The sequence below is a fragment of the Lepidochelys kempii genome, chromosome 6, assembly GCF_965140285.1.
Source record: "Lepidochelys kempii isolate rLepKem1 chromosome 6, rLepKem1.hap1, whole genome shotgun sequence".
Taxonomy (NCBI): Eukaryota; Metazoa; Chordata; order Testudines; family Cheloniidae; genus Lepidochelys; species Lepidochelys kempii.
The window spans coordinates 26,664,313-26,691,624 of record NC_136385.1 but is presented as its reverse complement, the minus strand read 5'-3'; the positions used below and the strand labels follow the sequence as shown (position 1 = coordinate 26,691,624).

General features: G+C 49.1%; 1 protein-coding gene across 2 annotated transcripts in view; it reads left to right on the top strand.

Annotated features, from left to right (window-relative positions):
* DUSP8 (dual specificity phosphatase 8) overlaps positions 1-27,312 on the top strand; it is an 83,157-nt gene that overhangs the window by 32,581 nt on the left and 23,264 nt on the right. Inside the window, exon 3 of one of the 2 annotated variants that reach the window (XM_073347225.2) lies at positions 2,557-2,695. In XM_073347225.2, coding sequence (XP_073203326.1) covers positions 2,557-2,695 — 139 coding nt within the window. Of the gene's footprint in view, positions 1-2,556; positions 2,696-25,283; positions 25,639-27,312 lie in introns of those variants that run through there. The other variant, XM_073347226.2, reaches the window with a different exon arrangement.

Here is a 27,312-nt window from a genome sequence, read left to right as displayed (position 1 = left end):
TAAGCGTGTCGTTCTGTGGCGGTTGCTGCCGAATCAAAGCTCTGAAGGGTTCATGAGCCTGGCACAATGGCAGGCACCTCCCCGCGCTTGCCCCGAAACCGAATTGGAGCAGGTGAGTGACAGCCCCAGCTCTCGATACCTGGGGAACTGAGATCGCCAACGCAAATACAAGCCTGCATTGCAGGGCACAGCAAACTCGCTACACAGACAGCCCTATACTGTAAACTCCTTGCCCAGCTGCACAGTATCTGTGCTAAACTGCTCTTTGGGATATAATGGAAAGGGCTGTTCATTCCCTGCCTCTCTCCCTCCGCCCCCCAAGTCCTGCTAGCAGGTTTCATGCTGGCTCTGCTTCGCAGCTGCTGCCTCCCACCTACCACAGAATGATAAATATGCCTCGCCCCAAAGAGCGGGAGGCTGCTAGCTTGCAAGGCAGGCGTATGCCACCCATCAGCCTATTCAGCAGGTGCACTGGGCTGTGGCATCACAAGGATCTGATCAGCCTTTAAGGCGTTAACTTTTCATTAGACACAGCAGCCCCTGGCCGTGTCTCCCACTCTCTCTCTAATCCTGCTGTGGACTGGGCACCATGGAACCTCTCATCAGAGAGCGATCTCTTCCTCTCTCAGCCCTCCCTCCTGAGAATGGCTGAAACCCCAGGCGCAAGCCCTGAAAGCTGGCACGTCTCACTGGTGCGCCTGAAGTCACCAAGTCTTGGGGTGGGTTCCTGAGGATCTGGGAACAGCAGCTGGGTCTGTACACTGCTCACTGCACAGAAAGGTGCATGGGAGGGTCAGGCTGATGATCTCCTACCCCCTCCACCCCCCACAGTGCTCTCTGTGTGCCGTCCCTGTTGTTAGGAATGCCTAGGGAAAGGGGGAAATGAGAGGCCACATGGCAAACAGCTGACGTGGGGATGTTCCCACAACTTCTAGTACTAGGGCTAAGCTTGGTCTGCAGGAGACTTTGACTTGGTTTAAGCTCTCCTAACAAAGGAGACTCAGAGAGCTGGTGAGAGCAGCTGGCAAATTGTAATTGATTTGCATTGGGGTAACACCTGAGCGGGAGTCCTATTGTACTAGGTGCTGTACATGCACAAGTGAGAGAGACCCTGCCCCAATGAGCTTAACATCGACATGGGCAAGACAGACAGACAGGATGGGAGGGGGGGAAATAACTTGCCCAAGGTGGCAGAGATGAAGTGACTTACCTTTGGTCACACAGTTGGTCAGTAGCAGAGCCAGGAATAAAACCTAGGGCTCCTGAGTCCCAATCCAGTGCCCAATCCACGGGACCTCACTGTTTCGCGTATGAGCTGATGTGCTATCAAAACAAACAGATGTGATTCTTGAGGTTGGCTGTGCAGAGAGATTATAAGGTGGCAATTACAGCCTATGCCTCCCTCTCTCTGGCTGGCCCTGAGAGCATCCCTGCTGTGCAGGGTTCAGTCCCAGCTACCTTGGCACCAGAAAGAGACCGGCAGATTGGAGAAGACCAGGACAAGGGAAATGGGGGACTGGAGGGTTTGCTTGTGAGGAATTGCTGAAAGAGCTGGACAGTTGAAAGCTGGCTAAACGGGGAAGTGAGTGTTTGTCCTGTGGAGCTGCAGGGGAGGAATGGTTCGTGTGTGGGTGTAACTGGAGGATGGGGATGAAGTGAAGGAATGGAAAATTTAGGCAGGGTATTGGGGTGGGAGGGGGGGCTTGAGAGTGGGATTCTCAGAAGTGATCTCAATTGGCCTGATCGCTCCCACTGGAGTCCATGGCAAAACGCTCAGTGACCGAGCTGGGAGTGAAGTGAGGCCAATGCTGAGTATGTCAGAACACCCCACCCTTCCTGTCTGTAAGAGCTGCTAGCCTGGGGAGTGGTGAGCGAAGCCTCCTCGCTTGGGATAGGACAGAGTCCTGCACAGGCTGAGGTGGCAGGGGCAGGGCTGAAGTAAATGTCATTGTCGTCTCATTCCTCTGCTTCATGTAGACAGTGGTTCCCATCTCTCATCTGAGTTATAATGGGGGCCAGGGGGCTTCCCTCTCCATGTCCATTCAGGACAGGCCTTCTCCATCCAACTGCCTCAGTAGATCCTGAGACCTGACCTACAGGAACCATCTTCTCCTGGGGAGTTCAGTTTCCATGTCCATTCAGCTCTTAGTTTCTGCCAGTAGACCCCAGACCTGTTCTGGCAGAGCTGTCATCCTCAGGCGTGAGTGGGGGAGCCAAGTCTTCATGCTCCTTCAGTTTGGAGGAGCAAAGTTAATCAGCTCCATAACCTTACTGTGGCCACCAGCTCCTCTTCTCCCTCCCTTTCTAGCTCCCCTGCTTGTTTCTTGCTCCATCCCTGGTCTGGAGGGACCGTTGTCTCCTTGGGTGTGGGCAGCAGGAGGATTCACTCCATCCTACCTCCGTCTGGGGACTCTTTTCCAGCACTGAAGTAGGAAAGCCTTGGCAACACAGAGCCTAAGTGGAGAGCAACAGAACTACCCATATCCAATCCCTGGCCCGTCTGCTATCTGCCCCCTACATGCTGTAATGCTCTGTTGTGGTGGTTCCCCCCCCCAGGTGGAGGCGGAAGAACACCAGGACGTGGTGGTCTATGACCAGAGCACACGGGACGTGAGTGGCTTGGCTGCCGACAGTTTCCTCTCCATCCTCCTGGGCAAGCTGGACAGCTGCTTCCACAGCGTCTCCATCCTCACAGGTAGGATCTGGCTGGGATGCCATGGAGAAGTGGGAGCTCTGCCCCTGAACGGGGATGGGGAGGATGTCTCCCTTGAGTACAAGTGGTTGTGACTAGTGTTTCTATCTCCGGGCCAGGCACTGGGTCACCAGCACCTTAGGGTGCCCATGGGAGTGCCTCCATGCCTTTAGGTGACACTCCTGGATGAACTGTGCCATCTCCCAGAGATGGGACGTCCTTAGAGGGTGTCGTGGCACCAAGAAGGCAGACTGGCTGCAGCATCTATCTGGTTCATCACCAGTCCTGCTCATCCGTACCCCTGTCTAAGCCGGCCTTGGGTGCCACAACCTGTAGGCAGGTGCTATAATGGGGGACTGAGACATCTGTAGAGCCTCTCATCCCAACGCACTTCTCAGTCTACCTATGAGAGTCCGTCTTTTCACCTGCCACTGGAAGGCAACGACTTCTGGGGTGGAACCCAGCAGCTGTTTAATACCACACTGAAAAATACCACAGTGCTTCTAAGACAGGAAGTGAAGAATTCTAGGGTAGGGAATGAAGACTAACATCACCACAGTTGAAAATGTAGAGGAAGTTTGCGTTAGGCAGGATGTAATTACTTGAGCTGGAATGTGGCCTGGGCACCAGGATTAACACCCTTTCTCTTGCACCATGGGATCTGCAACAAGTGCTCAGCATGCCCGCTTTAGATCCGCTCTTAAAGAGAGCGCTTGGGTTCAATGCTGGGAGCTCAGCAGCCTGAGAGAGGGAAGAAATGTGGTGTGTTCCCCATGGAATGCAGCCACACCCAGTGCTGCGCATATCTGAAAGAGGGACCCATGTGCCATGGTGCGGATCTGCTGCCCAGGGTCTCACTAACACATCCCACAATTAGCAACGCAGGGCTGTCAGATGTTCAAGGGGGCTGTCTCCACTCTTGGCTCAAGAATGGAGGGTGAATAAGGACAGTCTTCCGTGTCTTGAGGTGCTGAGTGTTAATGGTGTGTATGTTCCTTGATACCTTACAGTGCTGGCCCATGTCAAACCTACTACAGGGATCATGACCTCTGCATAGTGCCCAGGCATCGGTAATGTGGCCCTAAAGAGGGGACTGTCTAAAGGTCTTATTGAGATACAGTTGGCAAGGGAAGGTGGGTGTGAGCGAGAAGAGGGAGCTGGGGGTGGCTCCAAAGGACCAAATTTACTTGGAACAAAACTCCTTGGGTATGTTTAGTGCCTGCATTTTGCTCCACACAGACAGAGACCCCATCCAGAGTGGGATCTGAACAATGCTAGGCCCAGCATTGTTCATCCATGACTGTTTCTGCTATGGTTTTAGCATGATTTCTCCAGAGAGACCTTGGCACTCAAAATAGAATACATCATAATGGTAGATATTGGGGTGGGGTTCTTTTTCTTTTCTTTCTTCCCAAACTTCGTCCTAGGTAAACCATGCTGCGCACTTTCCTGGTAAGCATTCTGTCCAGGCCACGGCTATATGTCCTGGTTCCAGCACAGCACAGCCCTTGCCCACATTGCTCTGGGGAAAAAACACTAGCACCCTGCTGGGAGTGAGCGTGTCGAGGCATGGGCGTAGCCAGCACGGTTCTGCTCCCACAGAGAACCTTGCAGTCTTTGCAGCTGTGTTTCCTGGGCCATTTGTGAGCTTGCCAGATGTCTCCAGTCTCACTTGTAAATGGGCTTCAGAGCCGTGCACCCTCTTGAGGTATTTGCCAGCGCCGCTCAGTTGTGCCCTTCTTCACTTGTTCCCTCTGCATTAAGCTGGGCTGCCACCCGAGCTTGCGTTTCCCCAGGGAGCTGTCACTTGGGAACAGGTATGAGCCAAAGGCTGTGCTAGCTTGGCTTGGCTGGTGGCACGGTGTGCAACCGCAGGGGAGGTTTGGGTTTAAGGCTGACTTTGGCGGGGGGGTGCATGGCACATCCAGCCCGTAGGCTGGTGATATTGTTCCCTGTGGAAGGGCAGCATGACAGCTTGTAATGTTTCCTGGGCACACACAGACATGGATGATACAGTCTTTCTGTAGGCTACGTGGGGATTAGTCTGCATGGCTGTTGTCTATTGAGCTCAAGGAACAGCTCCCCGAGCTCAGTCAGTAAAGCAAACTCATTGATTAAACATTGGTGTCTGTTCTATGTGTTCCCCCCAGTAGAGGGCGGTGTTGTCCATCAACACAAAACAGCTCCATTCAAGCTCCCACAAGAAGAAACGCAAGGCTTCTGGACATCAGGGCGGCTGTAGGGATAGGGCTTTGTTTGCTCTTCTGGCTCTTTTTCCTCTTGTACCTTCTAGCTCCGATGTTTTTAGGGGACGTTCTCCACCTGTCTCCTGCTTGGAGCCAGTCCCATAGTCAGAGCAGCCAGCAGGGCTGTTGTGTAACAGAATAGCTTTGCTGAGGAGAGAGCATGGATGGGAGGATGTGGGTGGAGAGGGCAGGGAGGTTGTTGAAAGTATCCAGTTACTCTCTCCCAGATGAAATCATCCACCCCATGCTGCTTAATATTTAAAAAGTGAATGAATTACCAGGACCCCTTCCAGAGCACCACTCATTCTCGCGCCTATTAAAAAAAAAACACGGGGGGGGGGGGTTTCTTCATTCAGAAAAGGAGGAGTGGAGGTGGAGGAGTTATCGCTGGAATGAATCGGGGTCCCCTGGGTGTTATCCAAGAAGACAGAGCACATGAGAGCAAGTGAGCATGATGTTCTAATTATAGCCTTGCTGCAGAGCAAGTGTGGTTCTCCCGGTGCCGGGACAAAGCTCACGAAAAGCAGCATAGGGAATGAATGAATGAAACGCGCTCTCTTTGGCAGGACAAAGAAGGGGATAAAGAGATGGTGAGCGGGTGTTCGTTCTGGCAGCTAGGAAGGCAGGGCCGCCTGGCTTCTTTCCCATCCTGTAGCCATCCTGTGCATTCTTCGCTGCATTGGACCCCGGCAGCCTGCTCCTGCCCTTGGACGCAAGGCACATGTAGGCACGTGCAGCGACTCAAGCTGTGTTAGCGCTGGTAGGACTGGCTCCTTCAAGGTCACGCTCTGGAGGTTAAAGCAGGGGACCCCTAGCTTCTGTTCCTTACTCTGCCAGTGGTGTGCTGTGGGGGTTTTTTTTTTTGTTTTTTGGGGGGGTTTTTTGGCAGCAACTGTTTTTTTGCCCTCTGTGCAATGTGGATGAAATTTGTTAGCACCTATGGAAGAGTCTGGCTCAGTTCCGTGCTGGCCAGGTACAAAGGCTGCATCTAGTTGTGGAAACCACATAGCAAGCATAGGCTTTTGTCACAAAGGACAAGTCTGTGATGAATGTATGACCTTAGTAATCTGAACTGCTCTGAGATTCATGGGGCTGTTTGTGTACAGTGCCTAGCACAAGGGGGGGGCCTTGATTTTAGTTGGGCCCTCAAGGTGCTATTGTCGTATGCAGAAGAAATGCTCAAGGAGAAGGCTTTGACTGTACCCAGGGCTTTAAAATCCCCCTCATCACTTCAGAGGCAGCCAGCGTAGTCGGGCACAGGGTGGGAGTGATGTGAAAGAGGACCTCAGGCCAACGAGCGAGCATACTGCTGCGTCTTGAACAATCCACCAGTGCAGTGAAGCCTGGTTGAGAGGAGATAGCAGTAATCCAGGCTTGTGGTCGGCAGGGCCTGTTCTGCAGCTCCAAGGTCACTGCGGCATCAATCAGTGCAGAGCCCTGCATAAATTGCACAACGAGGTGAAAAGAAACCTCTTTACCAACCTCTGCAGGAGCCAGCTCAGTCAATGGGGATGTGTCAGGAGCATCCTCCTTGCCATGACCCCTAATGCACCAGCAACACTTCTGCTTTCCCAGGGTCGAAGAAGAGGAAGTTCCAGTGCATTTAGCTGGCAAACTTGCCCAGGCCCTCCCTCCAGAGCAGAGACCCAGCTCCAGGCGTGGAGCAGTAATTATTGCTAATGCTGCCCCATTCCCAGATGTGTAGCGATTTGCATGCCACTGGCTAGGCAATGAGAAACCACATGAGAGCAGAAAGGTGTGAGTCACCCTCCTCGTACTGGATTGCATGACCAGGTAGTACAGTGGCACAGAACCTCAAAGGTGTCTAGGAACCTAACTCCCATTGCAAATAATAGGAGTTGGGTGTCTCAGCCCCTCTGAGGATCTGTGCTAATGTGCGCGTCTCCTCGCTTTAGCTCACAGAGTCCATAAGGTGAAGTACAAAATGCAAACTCTCCTGTGCTGTACGGGTGCCTAGGGAATGGCTAACTGGGGGCAGAGTTCTTCTCACCGTACTCTTTGCTGTCTGGCTGGCAGAACTCGTGTCGTGTCTTCTCAGCTACGGGACAGCATTTAGGACTTTTATGGGTCCCCCCTTTTTCCCTCTACACAGAACTACCTATTACCTCCCCCCACCTCCCCCCCCCCCCGGTGCCACACGCTAGGGGTACATCAGCACTGGCGTTGGCAGGTTTCCTTTCCAGCTTGAGGAGATGTGGCAGCACTGGCTCTGATCCAGCTAGCGCACTAAAAAAAGAGCAGTGTAGCTGGGGCTGCAGGCGTGGTGGGAAGGGCTAGCTGCCCTGCGTACACCCCTAGGGTGTCAGGCGGGATTAGCAGCAGGGCCATTAGCCAGTGCAGCCATGGCTACGCTATTATTTTTAGCACGGTAGTTCCATCTAGCATGAGCGCGGGTATCTCTGCCCAAGCTGGAAATTTACACCTTTAGCTCCAGCGCAGACCTAACCTCTGTGAGTGACAGCTTGGTTGGCTGGGAGGAGGATGGAGCAAAGAAATAATGGAAATAAAATTAAGCTTTGTGCTGATGGGCCTCTTCCATTATCCTGGGTCTTGTCTGCCAATTGTAAAGCTGGCCTATTCCCTCACCCTCCCTCCAGTGCCTCACTACAGCTGCTCCTTTTGCCCACTCTGTCTGTAAATTAAAACTTGCCCTACTCGTTGACAGCAAGCATTAGGTTCTGCGCTGCGATCTGTCTGTTCGGTAGCATGGGCCAAGTCTAGCCTTCTGCATTTCCAGCTCCAAAACAATAGTTGTGTACAAGAAACCCTGGAAGAGAAGTTCCAGCCAGCCGGCGGGGGGGGCGGAACATGTTCCCAGAAGTGGCTGGTAGTTGCCTTGCTGAGGTTTTGGCAAAGCCTCTCGCGTTCCTTTTGCTGTGGCATCACGAGCTGCACACCCTAGAGCCTGCCAGTTCGCTAATGGGAAGCACAGACCACTAATGTGTGGAAAAAAGGAACCAAAATATAGAACACTGGGTCATTGCTGCTGAGTTTTATATGGAAATCGTGACTCAGAAATACTGCCGAAAACATTCGGGAGGTGGGGGGGCTAAGCGCGCGCGCACATATGCAGTTTTCTCCTTCCTGTAATGTGGGGCAGCAGCCAGTTATTTTAGATGCCCGTTAGCAGTGCTTGGGAGGTCTGAGGGGGATGTGCGTGCTGGGACTGATGCTGGTCTGATGCCAATGGCAAGGCACTTCACCAAAAGCAGTGGCATCACCCACCTGCAAATCTGGCGTAAAGAGGACCAGAATGAAGCCCCGTCTCCTGCTTGTATATAAGGTTTCGGGGGTTGCTCAGAAATGCAGCCTCCAATGGAGATTTGGAGCCAGATTCTCTTCTTGTTTATGCCAGTGTCAATCCAAAATAACCCCGCTGACTTCAGTGGTTGGACTCTGGATTTACACCCGAATGAGTGAAATTGGAGACAAGCCCTTAGTCTCTCCAGTGGAAGTGTCTTAGGGGCATGCTTTGCTGCCCATGACTAACCCTTTGCCCACATCCTATTGCTCGTTCTCAGTGAAGGTTTTGGGGTGTCTGCTCCTAGAGGTTTTAGACTGAATCTCTTCCTGCAAAAGCTGGCCTCCTTGCTAAGGTACTGGACTTGGACTCAGGAAATCTGTATTTCAGTTCTGCCACACACGTCCTGTGTTTGACCATGGACAAGTCACTTCATCCTCTGCCTCCGTTCTCCATCTGTAAAATGGGGATAGTCGTCCTGTTTTGTCTGTTTGGATTGAAAGCTTGTTAGCACAGGGATAGTGTCTGACTGTGTCTCTATACAGTGCTTAGCATAGTGGGATCCTGATCCTAGTTGAGGCCACTTGGCAGTGCTGTAATATTAATAATAATAATAATGACCCATCTCTGGCCAGCCAATCTCACTTGCCAAAACACCTGCCTTCAAGAAACTGCAAAAGAAGAACGCTAGAGAGGCTGAAGAGAGAGGGGGAGAGAGAATAACGAAAGCATCCTCTGATCCCTTCTCGTAACAGGTGTTCTTGGTCTTGGCTTCTTGTTGTCTAGTGCCATAGCGGGCCTGGGTCTTCCCAGAGGGGTAAAGACATGGGCCAAGATTTTCCAAAGTGACTCGAGATTCTGGATGCCTCCATTTTGGGGTGGGCGAGACACCTTTTAAAGGGGCCTGGTTTTTGGAGGGTGGACGCTCCGCACTTCCTGGAAATTGGACCCCTTTAAGTGGTCTCAATGAAGGGAGTCCCCAAAATGACTAGTCACTCTTGAAAAATGGTGGCTCGTGGACCTGCTCAGCGGCACTCCCAGTCAAAGTCAAAAAGGGCCCGGAGAATGCCAGTGCTGTGATTTTAGCTTAGGGGCTGCAGTATTTTTCCGCTGCTGGGTGAAAGGAGGAACAGTCCCCCTTTCCCAGGGCCCCTCAATAGCACATTGTGCTAGGTGCAGAGGGGGTATCTGCTGTGTTTCAGAGTGCGGCTCTCAGCCGTTATATAATGATGGCTAAACTGAGCACAGGTTGACACTGACAGAAGCTCTGTGACCTGAGCCAGACCTTTCCATCTGTTTATCAAAGCCGCCGCCGCTGCTGCTCTTCCAAGGCAGGCGAAATCATTGTTTAAAATGGAGGAAAGAAAGCAAATCTCATCCCAGGCATTTGGTCAAATGCAGGGGAACCCAACCTAAGTCCCAGCTGCAGGACCCCAGTGGGGAAGACTCACCCAGATGGTCTGACTCGTGCTTTGCATTTAGATCAAAACTACAAATTCTGATATTAAAAACCAATTCCCCCCCCCCCACACACACACACACAGACTCCTAGTCTCATCTTCGGTCCCTTCCTGTATGTGGTATATTAACGCCTGCATCATGCTGGGGTGTTCGCCTGCATCTCCTTGGCGCATAAAGGTGCGTTTTCCCCCACTGCTTTTTTGGAGATGATGGGAGCTTTGGGCTTCAGTTTCCAAAGAATGACACTTCAGTCTGTGCTGAGGCCTTATCTACACTGTGGATGTTGATTGGTGGCTGGACCCAGTATAGCTGCATGGGTATAAGCCCTGAGTGCAGCGTGCCCTGGCTTCAAGCAGGTTAGCTCCACCAGTACAAATGGCAGCTTTGCCCATCAGCTTTAGGAGTTTGTACTGGTGCAGCTATGCTGGAGACTGTTGGCAGGGTAAATTTCAGTGTAGACAAGGCCTCCACCCCCTGCAATCTTACAGGCTCAGGACTGCTGAGGTGAAACAGAAAACCTAAATCACATTGCATCTGGTTTATTTTCTGGTTCAAGGGGCATGGATGAGACCTCTAAACTCATTGCACTTGTGACCTTCATGGCGAAGGTGTATTGAGAGCAGTTCTTGATGAGGACTAAATCTGTGTGTCCTGTTCTCCGACCAATGATTTACTCCCACTGGCAGCAGTATGGAGCTGGAATTTCCCTGTGGCTGACGCTAGTGAAACATGGTGGCTAATGAAACTTGCAGTAGTGTCCTGGACAGCCAGGAATTCCCCTGTAATAGATAAAGGCCTTTTGCTTTCCCAGCACGGTCTAGTAGCTTGAGCAAGGTTGGAGATGCCTGGCTTCTATTCCTCATTGTGATGTGTTGGGCAAGTCACTTCCCCTCTCTGTGCCTGGGAGTATGTCTACACTGCGATCAAAAACCTGCGGCACCAAGTCTCGGAACCCAGGTTAGGTAACTCAGGCTTGCATGGCTTGGGTACGGGTTAAAAATTGCATTGTAGATGTTTGGGATGGGATGGAGCCCGAGCTCTGAGAGCCTCTAACCTCATGAGTCTTAGACCCTGGGCTCCACCCCAACCCTGAACATTTTCTAGTGTCTCCGCCGGAGCCCTGGGATTCCAAGTCAACTGACCTGGGCCAGGTGTGGCCGTGCCGCAGGTCTTTTATTGCGGTGTAGACATACAGTTTACCCTTGCTATGTAAATTCAGAGCCCTGCCCTCTTTTTCTTATCTCTATAGCGAGGTGATGACTCACTGGTGTGGCGCCTCCTGCAGGTCATCTAGGAATTAACTCTTTTCCAGCGTACGGCGCACCCTCTGCAGGCTGGTGTCTCGCCTGCCGTTGGCCCCGTGTCCCTCCTGGACCCTGGTGCCCCTTTACCTCAGGGTTCTGCCTCCAGCAGTATCCCCTTACTCTGGGTTTCCCCTTCCCAGGGAACCCCCTACCTTCTAAGCCCACCTTGCCTCAGTGGCTACCGCCAGCCATCATCCCTGGGGCAGACTGCAGTCTGTAATGGCCACGCATCATTGGCAAGGGGGTAGGATCTGCTGCCTTTGCCTTTTCCCAGGCTGTATCTCTGCAGCCCCGTACCTTTTTTAGGCCTTAACAAGGCCTGCAGCCTGGGGTTTTACCAGGCTGGAGCTCCCCTTGCCTTTCCCCAGCACTGCTCTGCCTCTTGTACCCTGCTCCCAGGCAGCTAGGTCCTTCTCTCTCCACTGCTAGAGAGAGACTCCTCCAGCTTCTGGCCCACAGCCTCTTATCAGGGCCAGCTGGGCCCTAATTGAGTTGGCCACAGCTGTGGCTGCTTCCCCAATCAGCCTAGCTTGGTGGCTTTTAACCCCCTGCTTATTGGAGTGGGGCAGCTGCCCCACTACAATCCCACATGACTCCTCAGCACCAGTCTTCTGCATTGAAGTGCCATGCTGTGCGTGAAAGCAGCCGCAGATGGGCCTGAAAGGAAGAGGAGGGGGGTAATGGGATAGAGGGCGGGAGCCCCTAAAGAGTTAACAAACCAGAAGGCATGATGATTCCAAAGAGTCTGGGGGGTGGAACCTTAGAGTCCATTATTCCCAGTCTTGGAAATCATCTCCTTGTTGCTTTCTTTTCCTTTTTTTAAACGTATAAATAGTGCTGCTTGCTGCCCTCCATCCGTGGGAGCAGAAAGCCTGTTGATTTATATGGTTTTCCTGACATCACATGAAGTGGTGGAAAACTGAATGGAGCCAGCATTTTTCCTGCATTACGTAATGCCCCCTTTTCCTCCCCTCCGAACTGTGCTATTCCAGCAGGAGCCTGACTGTTCTTTAACCTCTGTTTAGTTCAGCATAAACTCTTGCTTTTTTGCAAACTCCGTCTTTGTTTTTTATTGACGGCTGTTTGTTTGTTCAGCAGCAGCTCTTGATGGCCTCTGACTGCAGGCTCTTGTATTGGAGGACTTGACACCAGCCAGGGTATTATTTGGAGCTGAGCCACCATTGCATGTCACCTGCTCTTCTCCTCCCTTTGCGTTCGCCTGGGAAGGATGGGTGGGACTCAGGGGGTCCCTGGCAGGCTCCCATGTCAGTGTTCTCCCATTTTACAATTTCCAGCTGCAGCCCAGTGCTTGGGAAGCTTCCCCAGCTGGTTGCATCTGCATGGCACTTTGCATGCCTGGGCCCACGCTGCCATACAGCCTATACCGGTTTGTTATAGCCCCTCCCTTTCCCCAAAGCCCAGAGCTAAGAGCTTTGTTCCTAGCTGGCCTCGGACATCCCTCTGAAAATCAAATCTGAAGCCACTCTCCTGACTAATAAGGCAGGTGCACAGCCAGTTGGGCAACACGGTGACCCCTTCCCAATTACCACTTAAAGGGGACTTTATTGATTTACTCCGAGGCTGCGGCACCAGCGTAAACCCCTAGCATGGACATGCTGCTTACAAAGCGAGCTGTATCTCCATGGTTTACACTCGGTGCAAAAGAGAGAACAGCCTCCGGTGCTTGACAGATCATGGAGTCAGGGAAGTTACTCCAGATGTACGTGGGATGACTGAGAGCCTTGCCCCTGTAGGGTAGAAGAGGGAAAGAGCCAGGGCAGAGGCGTGATTTTTAATTTTGGGGAGGTGTTTGGATCCTGTGAAGAAGTATCTAGGCCTTGTCTATGCTGAGGGGTTGCCCTACTTCAAGCTGCTGGTGTATGTGCTGGTACAAACCCCTATAACCACCATAAGCTATAACTGGTGCCAGCATTAAGGAAAGGGGACTCTGTGCCCATTCAGATAGTGCCTTTGCTTGCCTGCACTAGGGGTATGGAGTGATGGCTGTCCCTGGGGCCCTCTGCCACGGTACAGCGGGTAGAATTGGGACCCACTAGGATTATAGGCGTTAGATTTTTAAGAGGGGGGGAGCTGTTCTTTCCCATCTTGTGCACTAACCTGAAACAGGCCCCTCACTTGCTTTCTGAACTCCAGTCATGAGCTTTTCATCTGGCTCTGATGTATGTGTGAGATCATCCCCAGTCCCCAACTCCCTCAGTTTGTCCCAGGTCTGCAAGGAATGTTTTAAAATTTTCCAGTCCTGTTCTTTCTAAATTTGGAGCGTCTGTTTACTCCCAGGATTCGTAAAGAATGTAACAATATCAGCGGTGAGAAATCTCCCCTCCTCCTCCCCCTTTGGCAAGCAAATTGGCCCTGACAGAGCTGGCGAGGGGCCCAGATCATGTACAGCCTAATGGTACAGGAGCAAGCCTGCATCTTCCACAGGAGCAGCTTAAATGTCGACTCACCCTCTCATTTGCTTCCTGCAAGAAGATAAATACTAGGGGAAGGCTGCAGGCGTGTGTTAAGAGCCTTGGAGATGCCTCTCATGCTGGTTTGACGAGCTAGCTGCCAGTATTTGGGTTGGTCTATTTAATTGTTCCCTTTTCAGCCAGAGTACTCAGCAGGAGTACTGCCCTCCAGCTTGGTGTAAAAACAAGCTGTCTGGGCCCTATTTTTGTTGAGTAAGTGTCAGTGAAATAGTGGATGTGGGAGAAATAGTCAGTATGATTTATTGGGACTTTCCAAATGCCTTTTTGATGAAGCCCCTCCCAAGAGGCTATTAAGGAAGCTAAGTAGCCATGGGGTGAGAGCTGAAGTTCTGTACTGGACTAGGACGTGGCTCAGAGACAGGAAACAATATAGGAATGAAGGGCCAATCCTCATCATGGCAGCAGGTTAACACTGTGGAGTTGTCTCAAGGTTGTGATGGTGCTTAATATGCTTATCAGTGATCTGAAAAATGGGATGAACAGGGAAGGTTTGGCCACATTTGCAGAAAGCACACAATTGTGTAGGATAGTCAAGACTAAAGAGGACTGAAGAACTCCAGAGGGACCAGGGTGGATTTTATTTAAATCATGATTTAAATCAGTAGTCAGGAAGACTTGATTTTAATCATGAATTTCTACGTAAAAGTGCATTCTTGTTGGTTGTTATAACCTTAATACATATTCTTCAGAACTCAGAGATAGATGCAGGTTTCATTTTCAGAAGGTACACAGTATACATTTTTAAAATTTTGAAAACTTTTCAGATTAGTTTTACAGCTATATCAGAAAACAAATGATTGTTTGGTTATTTCATTTACCAAAGGTAATTGAAGCAGATGGTTCACCTCCCAATGACTTCATAAATATTTTCAATTCAACAGGTTTATCATTAATATTTGGAGGATTTTCTTGCCATGCTGTATTAGGAGGAGAACATCACCAAACAGACATTAAAATTGTTTGTTTTAACTGAAACAACAACGTTATGTATTCTGGATTTTTTTCTTCAACAGCAAACTTACAATATTTTAACAAAACAAGCATATGAATTTTTGAATTTAGTTAAAAGAAAAGGAGTGCTTGTGGCACCTTAGAGACTAATGAATTTATTTGAGCATAAGCTTTCGTGAGCTACAGCTTACTTCAGTGGATTTTCCACTGAATGCATCTGATGAAGTGAGCTGTAGCTCACAAAAGCTTATGCTCAAATAAATTCGTTAGTCTCTAAGGTGCCACAAGTCCTCTTTTTCTTTTTGCGAATACAGACTAACACAGCTGCTACTCTGAAACCTGAATTTAATTAAACATTCAAATTTTTTAAAATTTGTTTTTGTTAAAAATGTTTCACTAAAATAGTTAAATGAAATATTTTTAAAGAAAAACAAAAATTAAATGGGCTATGTCAGCCAAGTCAACATGAGAAACTTAAAATATTGGCTTCTGCAGCTAACTCAGTCGTCTTCACCTTCATTTTCCTGTTTGTTCATAATCTGGAAAAGAAGAACAAGCTTTCCTGCTTTTTCAGGTCCCAAACTATTTCTTAATTTGGAATGAATTAGTCCAAAGGAAAAAAATATTCTTTCTACACTGGCAGAAGAAGCTACTACTGTTAAAAGTGAGATTATCACTTCCAACAGTATCTGAATCCAAGTGCTTAAGTGACTTCCACCAGTTCACTAGTGTGCCTTTCTTTAAAACATCATCAGCAAACATATTTCTTGAATGGTTCTTATTCCCAAACTGGGTCTCTCTTATGGCCTGCTGCCATTATAGGTTTTCCCTTCTAGTGAGAGAATGGTATGGTAGATCTCAAATCAATGAAGGCTACACTCAGAAAGACCTCAAGACTTCTGGAATATGCTGCTCAAGCAGTTTCACTTTTATTTCTACTCCCTGTCCCTCCCTTCTCAAATTTATCTCCAGACTTCGTCTCCTTGTCCCGATCTATTCTGCCCCCAGCAATCTTCTCTTCATTGAACTTTCTGAAACTTTGCACTTTTAGAGAGAGGACTCTGTGTACACAAATTTGCAGAGGGGCAATAGGGTTGAGGTCTGTTATTTCTCACCTCTATTTATTTATTTATTTATTTAAAACATTTTTTGTTGTTAACAAGCATGTTATCTCTGGAGACACAAATCCACAGTTTGAGAACTGCAAAACTAAGCATCTCTGATGGTATCTTCTAGACTGAGCACCATTGGGTAGATAGAAAGATTAACCTAAAAAATCTACACAGAAGCCCCTGAAACCCCATAAGATTGGGTCCCTAATCCATGAAATATTGGAACTCATTTACAAAAATTTTCTTAAACATTATATGAATATATTGTCTCACACTATAGAATTATAATTTATAATCCCTATTTCATGATGAGATCTTTGAGCTATAATGTGTCTTAATTAAAATTCTTTAGATAGGTTTTTTCCTCAAAAAGCATTTTATCAAAAAAATCCATTTAAATAAAAAAATCCAATTTTTATTTTTATTTTTTTAATCATTGATTTTTTTCCACCCTGAGAGGGACCCAACCAAGCTCGGTGTATGGGCAATGCGCTGGCAGATGAAATTCACCAGTGACGGATAAAAGGGAGTTTGAACTGCCCATGCATTTGCTGGGTTCTAAGTTAACTGTGCACACTCAGGGGGAATGAGCTGTGTGTCACTGTGAACAGCTCCATGAAAACCTCCGCTCAGTGGGTGTGGATGGGCAAAAAGGCAAACAAGTCTTTATGCTAACTGAAGACTTGCTTGTGACTAATATACTGAAATTATTATCATGCTGTTATATAAATCAATGGTATGCCCTTGGTTGGCAGATAGTGTTCTGTGCTGGTCACCACCCAATTTCAAAAAAGATAGGGCCAGGGTAGGAGTCCAGAAACAGGCAACGGAGATGGGAAAAGGCTGCCATGTGAAGAGAGGCTGGAACTGTGTAGTTCAGAGGGGAGATGGATAAGAGACATGCCCGGTGGGGTAGAGATGGAGAATCAGGTGCATCTATTTCTCTCAGAACAAGAAGAAGGGTGCAGCGACTGAATTTGAAAGGCAGCAAGTTTAAAACTGAAAAATACACTTTTTCACACAGAACTGAGACAAGCTGTGGAACGCACTGTGGTAGGTATCATTGAAGCTAAGAGCCTAGCAGAATTGAAAACCAGGGTCAGGGCACTTCTGTGGATAATGAGAGCATCCACACTGACATTAGATAAGATGAAAAAATATAAACCCTCCTGCTTCAAGTCATAAATCAGAAAATAACTAATGGGGGCACTGTGGAGGAAACTGCCCTCTGGGCAGGTTGTTCCATCATTGTCCATTGTGGACATTCTAGCACTTTCCTCTGAAGCGTTCGGTATTTGCCACAGAGAGAGCCAGGATTCCAGACTAGTTGGCGCCCTAGTGGTCAGATCTGGTAGGGCAGTGTCTAGGCATAGCAGCCTGAGTTCTTTTTTTTTCATTCTGTGAGCCCAAGCATGCACCAAGCAGGGTCTGTCTAGTCTGTGCCAGGTTGTTGGTCAAAGAAAAGGGGCGGGGAGATTTCCCCCACTAACTCTTTTTCTTAAAATATCAGATTTTCATCACATTTTTAAACATGTTGCCCAGTTATATTTGCAGATTGTCTGTGAGGTGAGTGAAGGACTGCTCTGGAAGGCATGTCTGGTTCTTAGCTCTGTGCATAGGCGCCGACCCCACCCCGCCCCTCCTCCCCAGCTCACCTCCGCCGTCTCCTCCCAGGCTTGCCGCCACAAAACAGCTGTTTTGTGGCGAAACAAGCTGTGGGACGGAGGGGGGAGGACCGGGAACGCGGCACCCTCAGGGGAGGAGGCGGGGGCGGGAATTTGGGGAAGGGGTTGGAATGGGGGGTGGGGCAGGGGTGGAGTCGGGGCAGGGCCGGGGGCATGCGAGCACTCACTGGTGCCAGGAGAAGTTGGCGCCTTTGGCTCTGTTGGTGCAGAGACTCATTGCCTGATATCTAGTGGCAGGGAGTTCCACAGCTGAGAGTCTACTGCAGGGAACACTTTCTGTCCTGAGCTCACAAGAGTTTTCTCTGAGCTCTTTTAGTTGTTCCCATTGATGGCTGTTGCAGGAGGCCATAGAGAGTGGTGGTGTCTGGGAACAGCGGGATGTATCCTGTCCAAGGCTCTGTAGATGCAGCACTAGGGAGCTGCCAGAGAAAAGACAACATTAAGAGTTGTCAGGAGCCCACAGGGCTCTGCTGGTTTATTTAATGAAACGCTCTGGACACAGAATAACTTTGCCCAATATTTATTATTGTCTCATCCGCCTTGAAGGGGGAAGTGTGAGCAGTTTGACTGAATGGAGACTGCCAGCACTGTGCTAAGCAGATTGAGAGGTCACCTAATTCCAGGGTAGCTTCTGTAAATATCTTTATATCCTCTGCTGAAATGTCCTTGTGTAACTAGCTACTGTTGTGCTCCTGCAGGAATCACAACAGATATTCCTGCACAGGGACTGTATTTCCTTTCTCTAGCATTTATGATCCTTTCTATGATCATAAATGCTGTTAAATCAGGGCAGTGGCCCTCCTCTGATACAAATAGGGCCTGCACTTAATGTATGGACCTGAAAATACATGGCCACATGCTAACATGTTAAGCCTAGTCCTGATGATTTAATACCCCACAGTGCAATTACTGTAGGGTATGTTTGCTGTCCAAGTCATTTAGTTACTAGGCCAAATTCTGCCCTCTGTTTCACCCATGCAGCCCCGTTTCAAGTCCAACTAGTGCCTCTGAACCTGTTCAGAAATGTGCCTCCCTCTCATTTCAGTACATCTGTGCAGCTCTTTTTATGGATAATTACTGGAGGACCCCTAGCCCAACTAATTTGCCTGCACCAGCCTTAGGACACTGTTCTTCAGCTGTGTGTAAAAAAGAGAGCAAGAATATACCACTCAATACAGCAAGAAGTTCAGCTTTCGATCAGACACCTTAACAGAACATCTAGCTCCCACCTTAGGATGCCCGCATGGGTGTTCGTCAATGCAGGTGCCAGTTTTAGACCCCCTTGTACCTACATAGGTGTCTAGATGTGGAGTGTTACTGGCCAGGGCAACTGCACCAGTATTTCCCCTGAGTGGTCCAGCAAAGGCACGCACGCTCATGCTTCACCACCCACTGTTCTTGGGTGAAGACTCGCACCTCTCGCCCTTCTGATGGGGGTATTTCCAGGCTGCCAGTTCCCTCCCTTCAGTGTGTATTTCCCAGGACAAACAGGCTGCCCAGGACACTGGTTGCTGTCTGTTCAGAGTCAGGTAACAGGTGTAATTGCTGCACTTAAGGTTCCACACAGCATTTCCTATGCAAGCCTGCTTCATTCTTAAAGGTAAAAAACATTACAGATAAAACTCATTAAAAACAATAAAAGAAACTACATGCATGCTAATAAGATCAGCAGAATTCACCCCACCCTTAACATGGATTCTGGCAGGAACAGTTCTTCAGATCCCCACCCAAGGGTGATTCCTTGTGGTGACAAATTCATCACAACTTCAAGCTCAGAGCAAGCACCCATTCTTATGTTGCCTCAGGAGGCACAGTCCTTCCAATCCTACCCTAAAGCTGGGGTCCTCTCTGGCCCAGGGATCTTGTCCACTTGCTGAATCAGAAAGAAGGCCCTGAGTCTATTTAAAACCAGACTATTACTCCAAAAAACCCTTTCTTTGTCTGCTGGTCCCTGGAGAGTCTAGTTTGAATCAGTATATGTGCACCTCTCCACCTCAGTAGTTTACCTTTCCTATGGAAATACATAGTACCCCAATAACAAATATACAGTTGTCTTTTTAATGCAATAGACCCCAAAGGTATTAACCTAATTCAATAAAGTTCATGCAGGAGATATTGCAGGAAATTGTCGTCTGTCGCTTGGATGTCCTATGACGATGCCTATGGTTGGTGGAGTGGTAATTGTCTGCAGTGTGTTTTTCCTCTTGGTTCTCCCCAAGCCCCTGATTTTCAGAGGGACCGGGCATCCAGAATAACAGTTGAACACAGTATGAGATGCGGAGAGCCTGGCACTTTAAAAAAAAAAAATAAAATCAAATCACTAGTTTGTGTCTAAATATGGTCTTAGAATCCTAACTGTGGGCACTAGTGTTTTTTTGTGTGTGTGTGTTTTTTTAACAATCGTGGCCCCATTGACTGACTAACTCTATCACATGGCTGTTCTCAGTTTCAAAATAACAGAGGAGCTGCTTTCTTTACTGCAGCAAAGTCCTGTAAAACTGCCTAGGTTGAGCCAGGGCAGAGATGCTATGGCCCCGAATACTCTGCTTGCTTGGTGAGCTCAGGCTGTTTGGAAATGGAACCTTTCTAGGGTAGTGTTCATGGAGGTTTCTACCTTACGGTACCTCACAACCACTGCTCTGGTAGGGACCTAAATCCAGCTATGGTCACTTGTTATCAAAGCAAAGTGAGTGGGGATTGGAGCGTAATATCCAAATCCCCTTTTGGGTGCTAGGAAGGAGTGGTTTCTCCAGGCTGAGGTGTAGCATCCTGGTAAGCTCTCACCCCTTCCCATCACACCCCACCCTTGCATTTGAACTCATGGATATCTTTGCCTGTTTTCTTCCCGGGGGAGCAGTGGCTGCATTGCTGGGATGGGTTAAGCTAGGTCACATATGTATGAGCTGATTGTATTCCTGGCCTATGTTCTAAACATCCCTGTTTAGTAACACTGTCGTCAGAGGACTTGTTTTCCTGATTCTATAATTATTCCTTGGAGCTACAATCCCCTTGCCACCCCCCCCCCCCCCCCACGGCTGCATGTTTAACAATTGGACGAAGAAAGGGAGACAAGGATGTGAGGGGAGGAAAAAGAGAGCGGGGCTGGGGGCGGAACGGGACTGGGAGAACAAGTTGCCAAGAGTTACAAAACCATCATGTCATTTCATATCTCATTTCTGGAAAGCTACAAGGGGAGGAAGGAAACTTTTCCCAGTAAGGGATCCTGACAGACAGGAACCTGTGCCCAGTTATGATTTCCTTCCTTTTGAGCAACCTAGTGCCCCCTCCCTTCCCCCCCCCATCACCCCCTTTTCCTGAGGCCCATGTGAAAGATTTGAAATTGTGATGATTATAAGCTCCCTGTGATGGAAGGGGGAGGGAAACGCTGGACACTAACCAGTTGGGTTATCGCCAATCCTTGCATATGTGTGTAAGTGCTGAAGACCGACTCTTTGCTCCTTGGTGTTGCAGACGCTTCATGTCGGTTTCCTCCCAAGTATAATGCTGCCAACTTCAGTGGAGTTACACCAAGGATGACTCTGACCCTCATTAGCATTTATGATAATATATGCTGCAGGAGTACTAGGTGACCCAGTTGGGGTAGGCAGTGGGCACACCCCTAGGGAGAGACTGTTCCTGTCCCAAACAGTCTAAATAGACAAGAAGGAAGCATTGTCCCTGTTTTACAGATGAGGGAACTGAGGCACAGAGAGACTTACCCAAGGTCACACAGGAAGTTTGGAGCAGAGGTAGGACCTGAACCCGGATCTTCTGAGTCCCAGTGGCTTACCTACAAGACCATGCTTTCTCTCTGATCATCATTTTAGTGTGTGTTACCTCCTTTGTAAATGGCTCATTTGATCTTTCCCCCTTCTCTTCTTGAAGAGCCCCCTTATCCCAATGTTGCATTACTGCCCTTGCCATTATATATTTAACAAACAGGAGAGCCCTGTGTGTAAGAAGTCCTATTCCTGGAGCCACTAAAAACTAGATGGAACCACCTGCTGAGGCAGACATCAGAGGGGCCAGTCCTGCAGTGGCCAACTCGAGAGAGAGCCTCGGGCAGGCTGAGGGATTCTTTTCATCTCTCGTGTCTATGCAGAATGATCTAAAAGGAATGGTAAATATGAGAAAGGGTGTCTCTGGCACTGAGGAAATCTCTCTTCCCCCCCCCCCATATTAGCCCCCAAACGAGGGTCACACCTGGTGAAGGAAAGGGGTGGAGGTTCAGGAGCAGAGCAGGGGAGAAGCAACTCTAAAGGAATGTCGACACTGCAGCTGGAAGCATGCTTCCCAGCTGGGGTAGACAAATGCCTCAGCCACCACCCACCTTATCCCATTTACACTGCTATTTTTAGCACACTAGCTCTGCTGGAGGGTAGCACATATCTATCGACCCGCATCTCCCAGCTGCAGTGTAAATCCACTCTAAGGAGGGAGAGCTAGAGATGTTATTTCTAGGGAGGAATTTTCAGTTGGAATTGGATTCATTACTGCTCCCTGTGAAGATGGGTTCTGTTGCCTGTGGGCGCATTTGTCTTTTACAAGGGTGAGCGGGGATGCAGAGCATAGGCCAGCCTTTCTTATGAAGGGCTCTGATAAAACATCCTGCATTACAGATCTCAGCCAGAGATGCCCCAGTCATGCTGGGCAGAGCCAAAAAGCAGGTCCGAACTCTTCCTGAAGGAACCCGCAGCCCAAAAATAACAGCTTTAGCATCTCTCAGCCATGAGGGAGTTAGTCCCTCCTGTTACTAAAGGATAGTAAATGAAGACAATATATTCATAGATTCAAGGCCCACAGGGACAATTATGATCATGTATCATAGGCCAGACCATAGGATTTCACGCAGTAATTCCTGCATGGAGTCCATAATTAGACCAGTATCAGAAGGGTAGCCATGTTAGTCTGGATCTGTAAAAGCAGCAAAGAGTCCTGTGGCACCTTGTAGACTAACAGACGTATTGGAGCATAAGCTTTCATGGGTGAATACCCACTTCGTCAGATGCAGCCGACGAAGTAATTAGACCATTTCATGGGAAATGGATTTATCCAGCCATTGCCCGTGCTGCCATCTGGGTGTAATTTCACTCCCATCCACACTGCAAATGCAAGTGTGTTGGAAGAACTGGTTGCAGCGGAGTTGTCCTCCAACATGGTTGCAGCATAGATGAGACCATGCAATGTAGACAGGACTATGAAATTTCCCCATGATTTCAGCTGCCCGCCTGGGTAGACAATGAGAATCTGCACTACGTGACAGAAGCATGTTTTACACTTCCCCCATCACCGTTTCAAGTGTAGCATGGACAGGACCATCACGAAGTGCAACAACATCTGTTGTCCCCATATTCTTTGCTAGTCAATGTTGTGCTTGGTGGGAAGAGACCCCATCTTGTGGGAACAACTTCCCAGGTTCCCAAGTGTTGCTTTTGGTTTAACACTGATCATTTTTTCCAACCTGGTTTGAATGTGCTTTGAGTGTTATCCAACCTGAGGCTCTGACCCACATCTGACAGTAATAAAACTCACAATAACAAGCCTCGTTAAAACACTGGCTCCACGAGCTGGGGGGGGATGGGGGGAAGGGGAGTTCATTTAGTGCTGGTGACCTCATCTCACGTGATGTCACTTAAAGGAAAAACATTGATGTCTCCCATGTATAACTCAGCTTGTGTTTCTCCGCCTGTAAATCTTCAGAGTTCAAAGATACAGTGTGTCCCATCTGCCTAGTCTAATCCTGAGCAATTTCCTGGAGGTTTGGGAAGAATTCAGAACAAGAAACCTTTAAAGAACTGTGATGAGATGTTTAAAGAGTTCCAAGGGTTTGTGGGAGCCAGGGAAGGGGAACGAATACTCCTCTCCCAAAAGAGGAAGAGGATCTGCTCATGAGGTCACAGTTTATGAATCAAGCCACATTATGAATGGGAACAGACCATTCATGTAAAATACAGTGAAAAGTTACGTACACCTGAAAAGAAGCCTTGGCAATGCATGCGTCTCCTTCAGTAGACTGTAGGGTGTACGTATGGAGGAGTGTCTCAAATAGAGAAGAGGCTGTGGCTTAGGAGAATGCAGATGGGATAGGGAGCCGTTTGCATCTAGCCTGCAGGTTTGACTCCACTGCAGGTTGGGAGTTATTGGAAGTTGTCTTCTCATGAGTGTTTGGCCCGTGTGAGTTCTGAGGTTTCAGTCCAGGTCTTAATGAACGCTTGACCATGTCACAAAATCGACCACTGTAACTGGGCAGCATTGGGGCCTTTGTGTGGATGGCCTGCGTCACCACTCAGTATAGAGACCAAGAAGCAGAGGGGGAGAGAGTAAAGATGGCCTAATAGTTAGAGCGCTAGCCTAGGGCTTGGGAGAGTGGATTTAAGTCCTTGCCCCACCACAGACCTCCTGCGTGACCCTGGGCAAGTCATTCAGAGCAGGTCTACAAGTAAAACGCTGCGCCTGTGCGGCCGTGCCCCTGGAGCACTTCAGTGAAGATGCTCTTACGCCACCCCACCGGGAGAGCTCCCATCCGTGTCCTTAATCCACCTGTGTGAGAGTCAGTAGCTATGTCAACAGGCGGGCTTCTCCTGTTAACATCACACCGTCTGCACTGGGGCTTAGGTTGGTATAATTGTGTCACTCAGGGGTGTGAAAAATCCACGCCCTGGAGCAATGGCGTTATACCAATGTAAGTTTATAGTGTAGATCTGGCTTTTGAGCTCCACAGAGCTCTTCTTCAGGTCTGGGAAATGTACTCAGCCTCCCAGCTAAATACAAGGTGGAACAGATTGTTGAGCATAAGCAGTTAACACGCCTTTTAAGAGGCCATTCAAAGTGAAGTGGCTCATTAACACCAATAAAAGATATTCCCTCATCAGCGGTGTCTCTTATATCCTGGGACCAGTACAGCTACAACAACACTGCCCACAGAATCACTTAGAATTTGTTCCTGTTGATTTCTCTGAACTCCCCCAGGATTTTCTGACAGAGGAAGCAAGCAGAACTCTGTGTCTAGTGGTAAGCAGTTACACCAGGTGCTGAGGTTAGGGGTGTGGTAAGACTGAACAGGACTCAGATCCTCCAAATCCTCAAACTCCAGCCCCACCTCCGCAAAATCAATCAGGGTGACCTGATTTGCCACTTAAATCCAGTGTAGCCACTAATCCCAGATCAACCCCTTCTTCTTGCTCTTTCTATGGTACTTATATGGCCCACCGCACTGCAGTATTTGAGCACCTTCCAATCTTTCTTGGATTTATCCTCATAATGCCCCTGTGAAGTAGGGTTGTGTTGTTATCCCCATTTTACAGATGAGGAACTGAGGCACGGAGTGCCTCCTCCAAGGTCACACAGTCCATGGCAGAGCAGGGACTCAAACCAGGTCTCCCAAATCCCAGGTGAGTGCCCTAACTGCTGGACCATTCTTCCCTTCTCATCATTGATGGGCCTCCAAGCAACCCTCACCTGCAGCCTACATCTCTGCCAGATTATTCCTCCCATCCCCCCAGTTCCTTTTCTCAAGAAAAACCTTCTGCTCTCAGGCTTCAGTGAAAAAGAATATCAAAGAGTTAAAAAGAAACAAGCCAGTCTCCTCATTGTATCTACCACTGAGAACACGGGGTGATGGGGAAAGGTTTGCTGCGCTCCATCCAGAACCATAAAAACACTGTGCTTAGCATTTGTGTTGGTGCTTAGGTTCCATGGCGATGGACCCTGGATAATTGCATTAGATAGACAGTACAGAGCTTTCTACCTTCAACTCACTGTAGGACTCTTAACTCATCAAAGTAAATCACACTCACTTCAAATGGAACAAAGGTCTGTTTGCTGCAGCTCCTCTTGCCTTCAGGGAGCTGGCCCTCGCCTGCAGGCATTCAGGGAGCAATTATTTCCGAGAGCAAGCAAGGTCAATGGGGAAAAAAGGGATGTTGCCCCTTTAAGCAATTGAGTGAAGCATGTGTCAGTGGTGTAGCCTATGAGTTAAACTGCGTGTCTGTGTGCTGAGTAAGGAATGCGGTTGCATGCCTGACCCCTTAGCTGTGATCAGCAGGGTTGTTGCTCATGTGCTGAGCTCATTCGGGCTCGCTGGAGGTGCGCGCACACACAGGCAGGGAGAGAAGGGAGAGAAAAGAAGCTGTAGTGCTGGGAAAGGGTGTTAGGGTCTCTCTCTTCTCCATCTTCCCCCCCCCTTTATTTTAATTCCTCCTGGACCCTGGATTTTGGGGGGAGTTCAGGCTTTTTTTTTTTTATTATTTTTGCCTGTCAGCTGTTGTTTTGCTAGGGCAAGCAGTGCCTCTGTGAGACGCAGCCCAGCTGCCTGGATGCCTCTGGATGTTATGATTGTGCCCTCCGAGGACCAGTTCTGGATGGACATGCATGAGGGGCAGATGAAGCTGAAAATCAGGGTGCGGAGGATGAAGGAGAGCAGGGACATGCGAGGTTTGTTGGCTAGCTCCTTTCCTTTGGGGGCTGGGGGGGCTGTTTGCTGAGCCTGACCCATGCTGTAAGAGGCTGTCTTTGCAGAGCAGCTTATGTGCAGGCAATGTAAAGGTGTCAGGCAGCTGGCATCTTGCAGGCATGAGGATAGAGGGATCCAGGGAACATTTTTGGATGGGGGTGGAATACCAGGAATTTTCAACCTTTGCAATTTCAGGAAGCTTTTTGGAGGGCATCTGGCCCGTCCCTCCAGGGGATTCAGGGGGTGGCAAAAGAAGAAATGAGATCTTTTGCTGCGGAGTATGGCAGGTGAGGTTCTGCTGTTGACTGCAAGGGGAGAGGGAAGGATGCGACTGGCATTAGGAGGTGGTGTCAGCTGGGTTTCCCCGTGTGACTTGCTTGGGCTCCCATCTAGAAACCAGGAGTGCTGCTTGTTTGGTGGAACTAGCTAAGTTGGGACTAAATCCTGCAAATTTGGAGTGGCTAAGCAGGGGTGGAAGAGAACACTCCCAGGAGGAAGGTTGGGGGGCTCCGTCCTTATGTACCCCGACTTGCACGCCTCCAGGACGGGAGGACATAGAGGAGATGGTGCATTCCTGTAGGCAACTCCAAGCATTGAGCAGCATTGTGCACTAGTTGCTGGGCTGCGAGGGGCCAGTGAAGCAATCGTCATCTGTCTCCCGTGGGGCAGGGGCCAAAGGGAGCAATTCCCCCAGATGAAAGTGATGATTACGGACAGGGTGTTCACAGAAACAATATTCAGAAAATGACACTGCTTCACCCTGCCTCCAACCAACCAACCAAATAGCCCCTGCTGCCCGTTTCACTTCTCCCCCACTGAGACAATCACTGAATTCCCCTCTTGCAAGTGCCTTTTCAAAAAAGGGATTTTACAGTGTCTTAGCTCCACAGCACTAGGGTGAGAGGAGGAAAGGGGGAAATGAAATAGAGCGGCTTAAAATATGCCTAGCCTCGAATGACCTAGTTTACCAAATGGTTTAATCAAGCAACTCCCCGCCCCCCCAACCATCGTCATCCCTTAAAATGGGAATCTGCTAAATGAGCTTGGCATGTTTTTGTGGTGTGAGCCACATAACCCAGTGATGGTGTAATTAGTAATAGGTCAGTCGTGGAAATGACACATTCTTCTTTACTTAGAACAAGTAAAGCTGGTCCAGAGCAGGCACGGTCACCAGGGGAAAATCAGGAAGAGCAACTTTGGGGGCTGGAGCTTTCTTTTTTAAGGACATACCAAAAACCCAGTTGGCAAGACGAGGGGAGGAGCAGGCAACAAGGCTTACCTGGTCTTTAGGTTCAGAGGATGAATCTACGAGGTCAACAACTGCTGGCATAAAATCAAGAATAAGTATTGGCCAGGACAGCCAAAGCAGGTTCAAGGTTGGTGGGTGGCAGCAGTTTGGGAGGGAAGGAAGTGGACAAGTGGGGAACGTACATGGATCAATAATGGGGCGCTCGTTCATCTGCTTCTCATACCAACCGCCTGGAAGGAAGATCCTGCAATGGGGTGTTGAAATCTGCTGATGGTGCCAAACTAAGGGAGCGGGAGGGTATAAAGAGAGAGGTCAGTCGATACAACACTGTGAGATTCAGCGTGACTAGGAGCAGGGAGGATAGATGTATGTTCCCTCCACTGTGATAAGGTTGGACGGAGTGGAA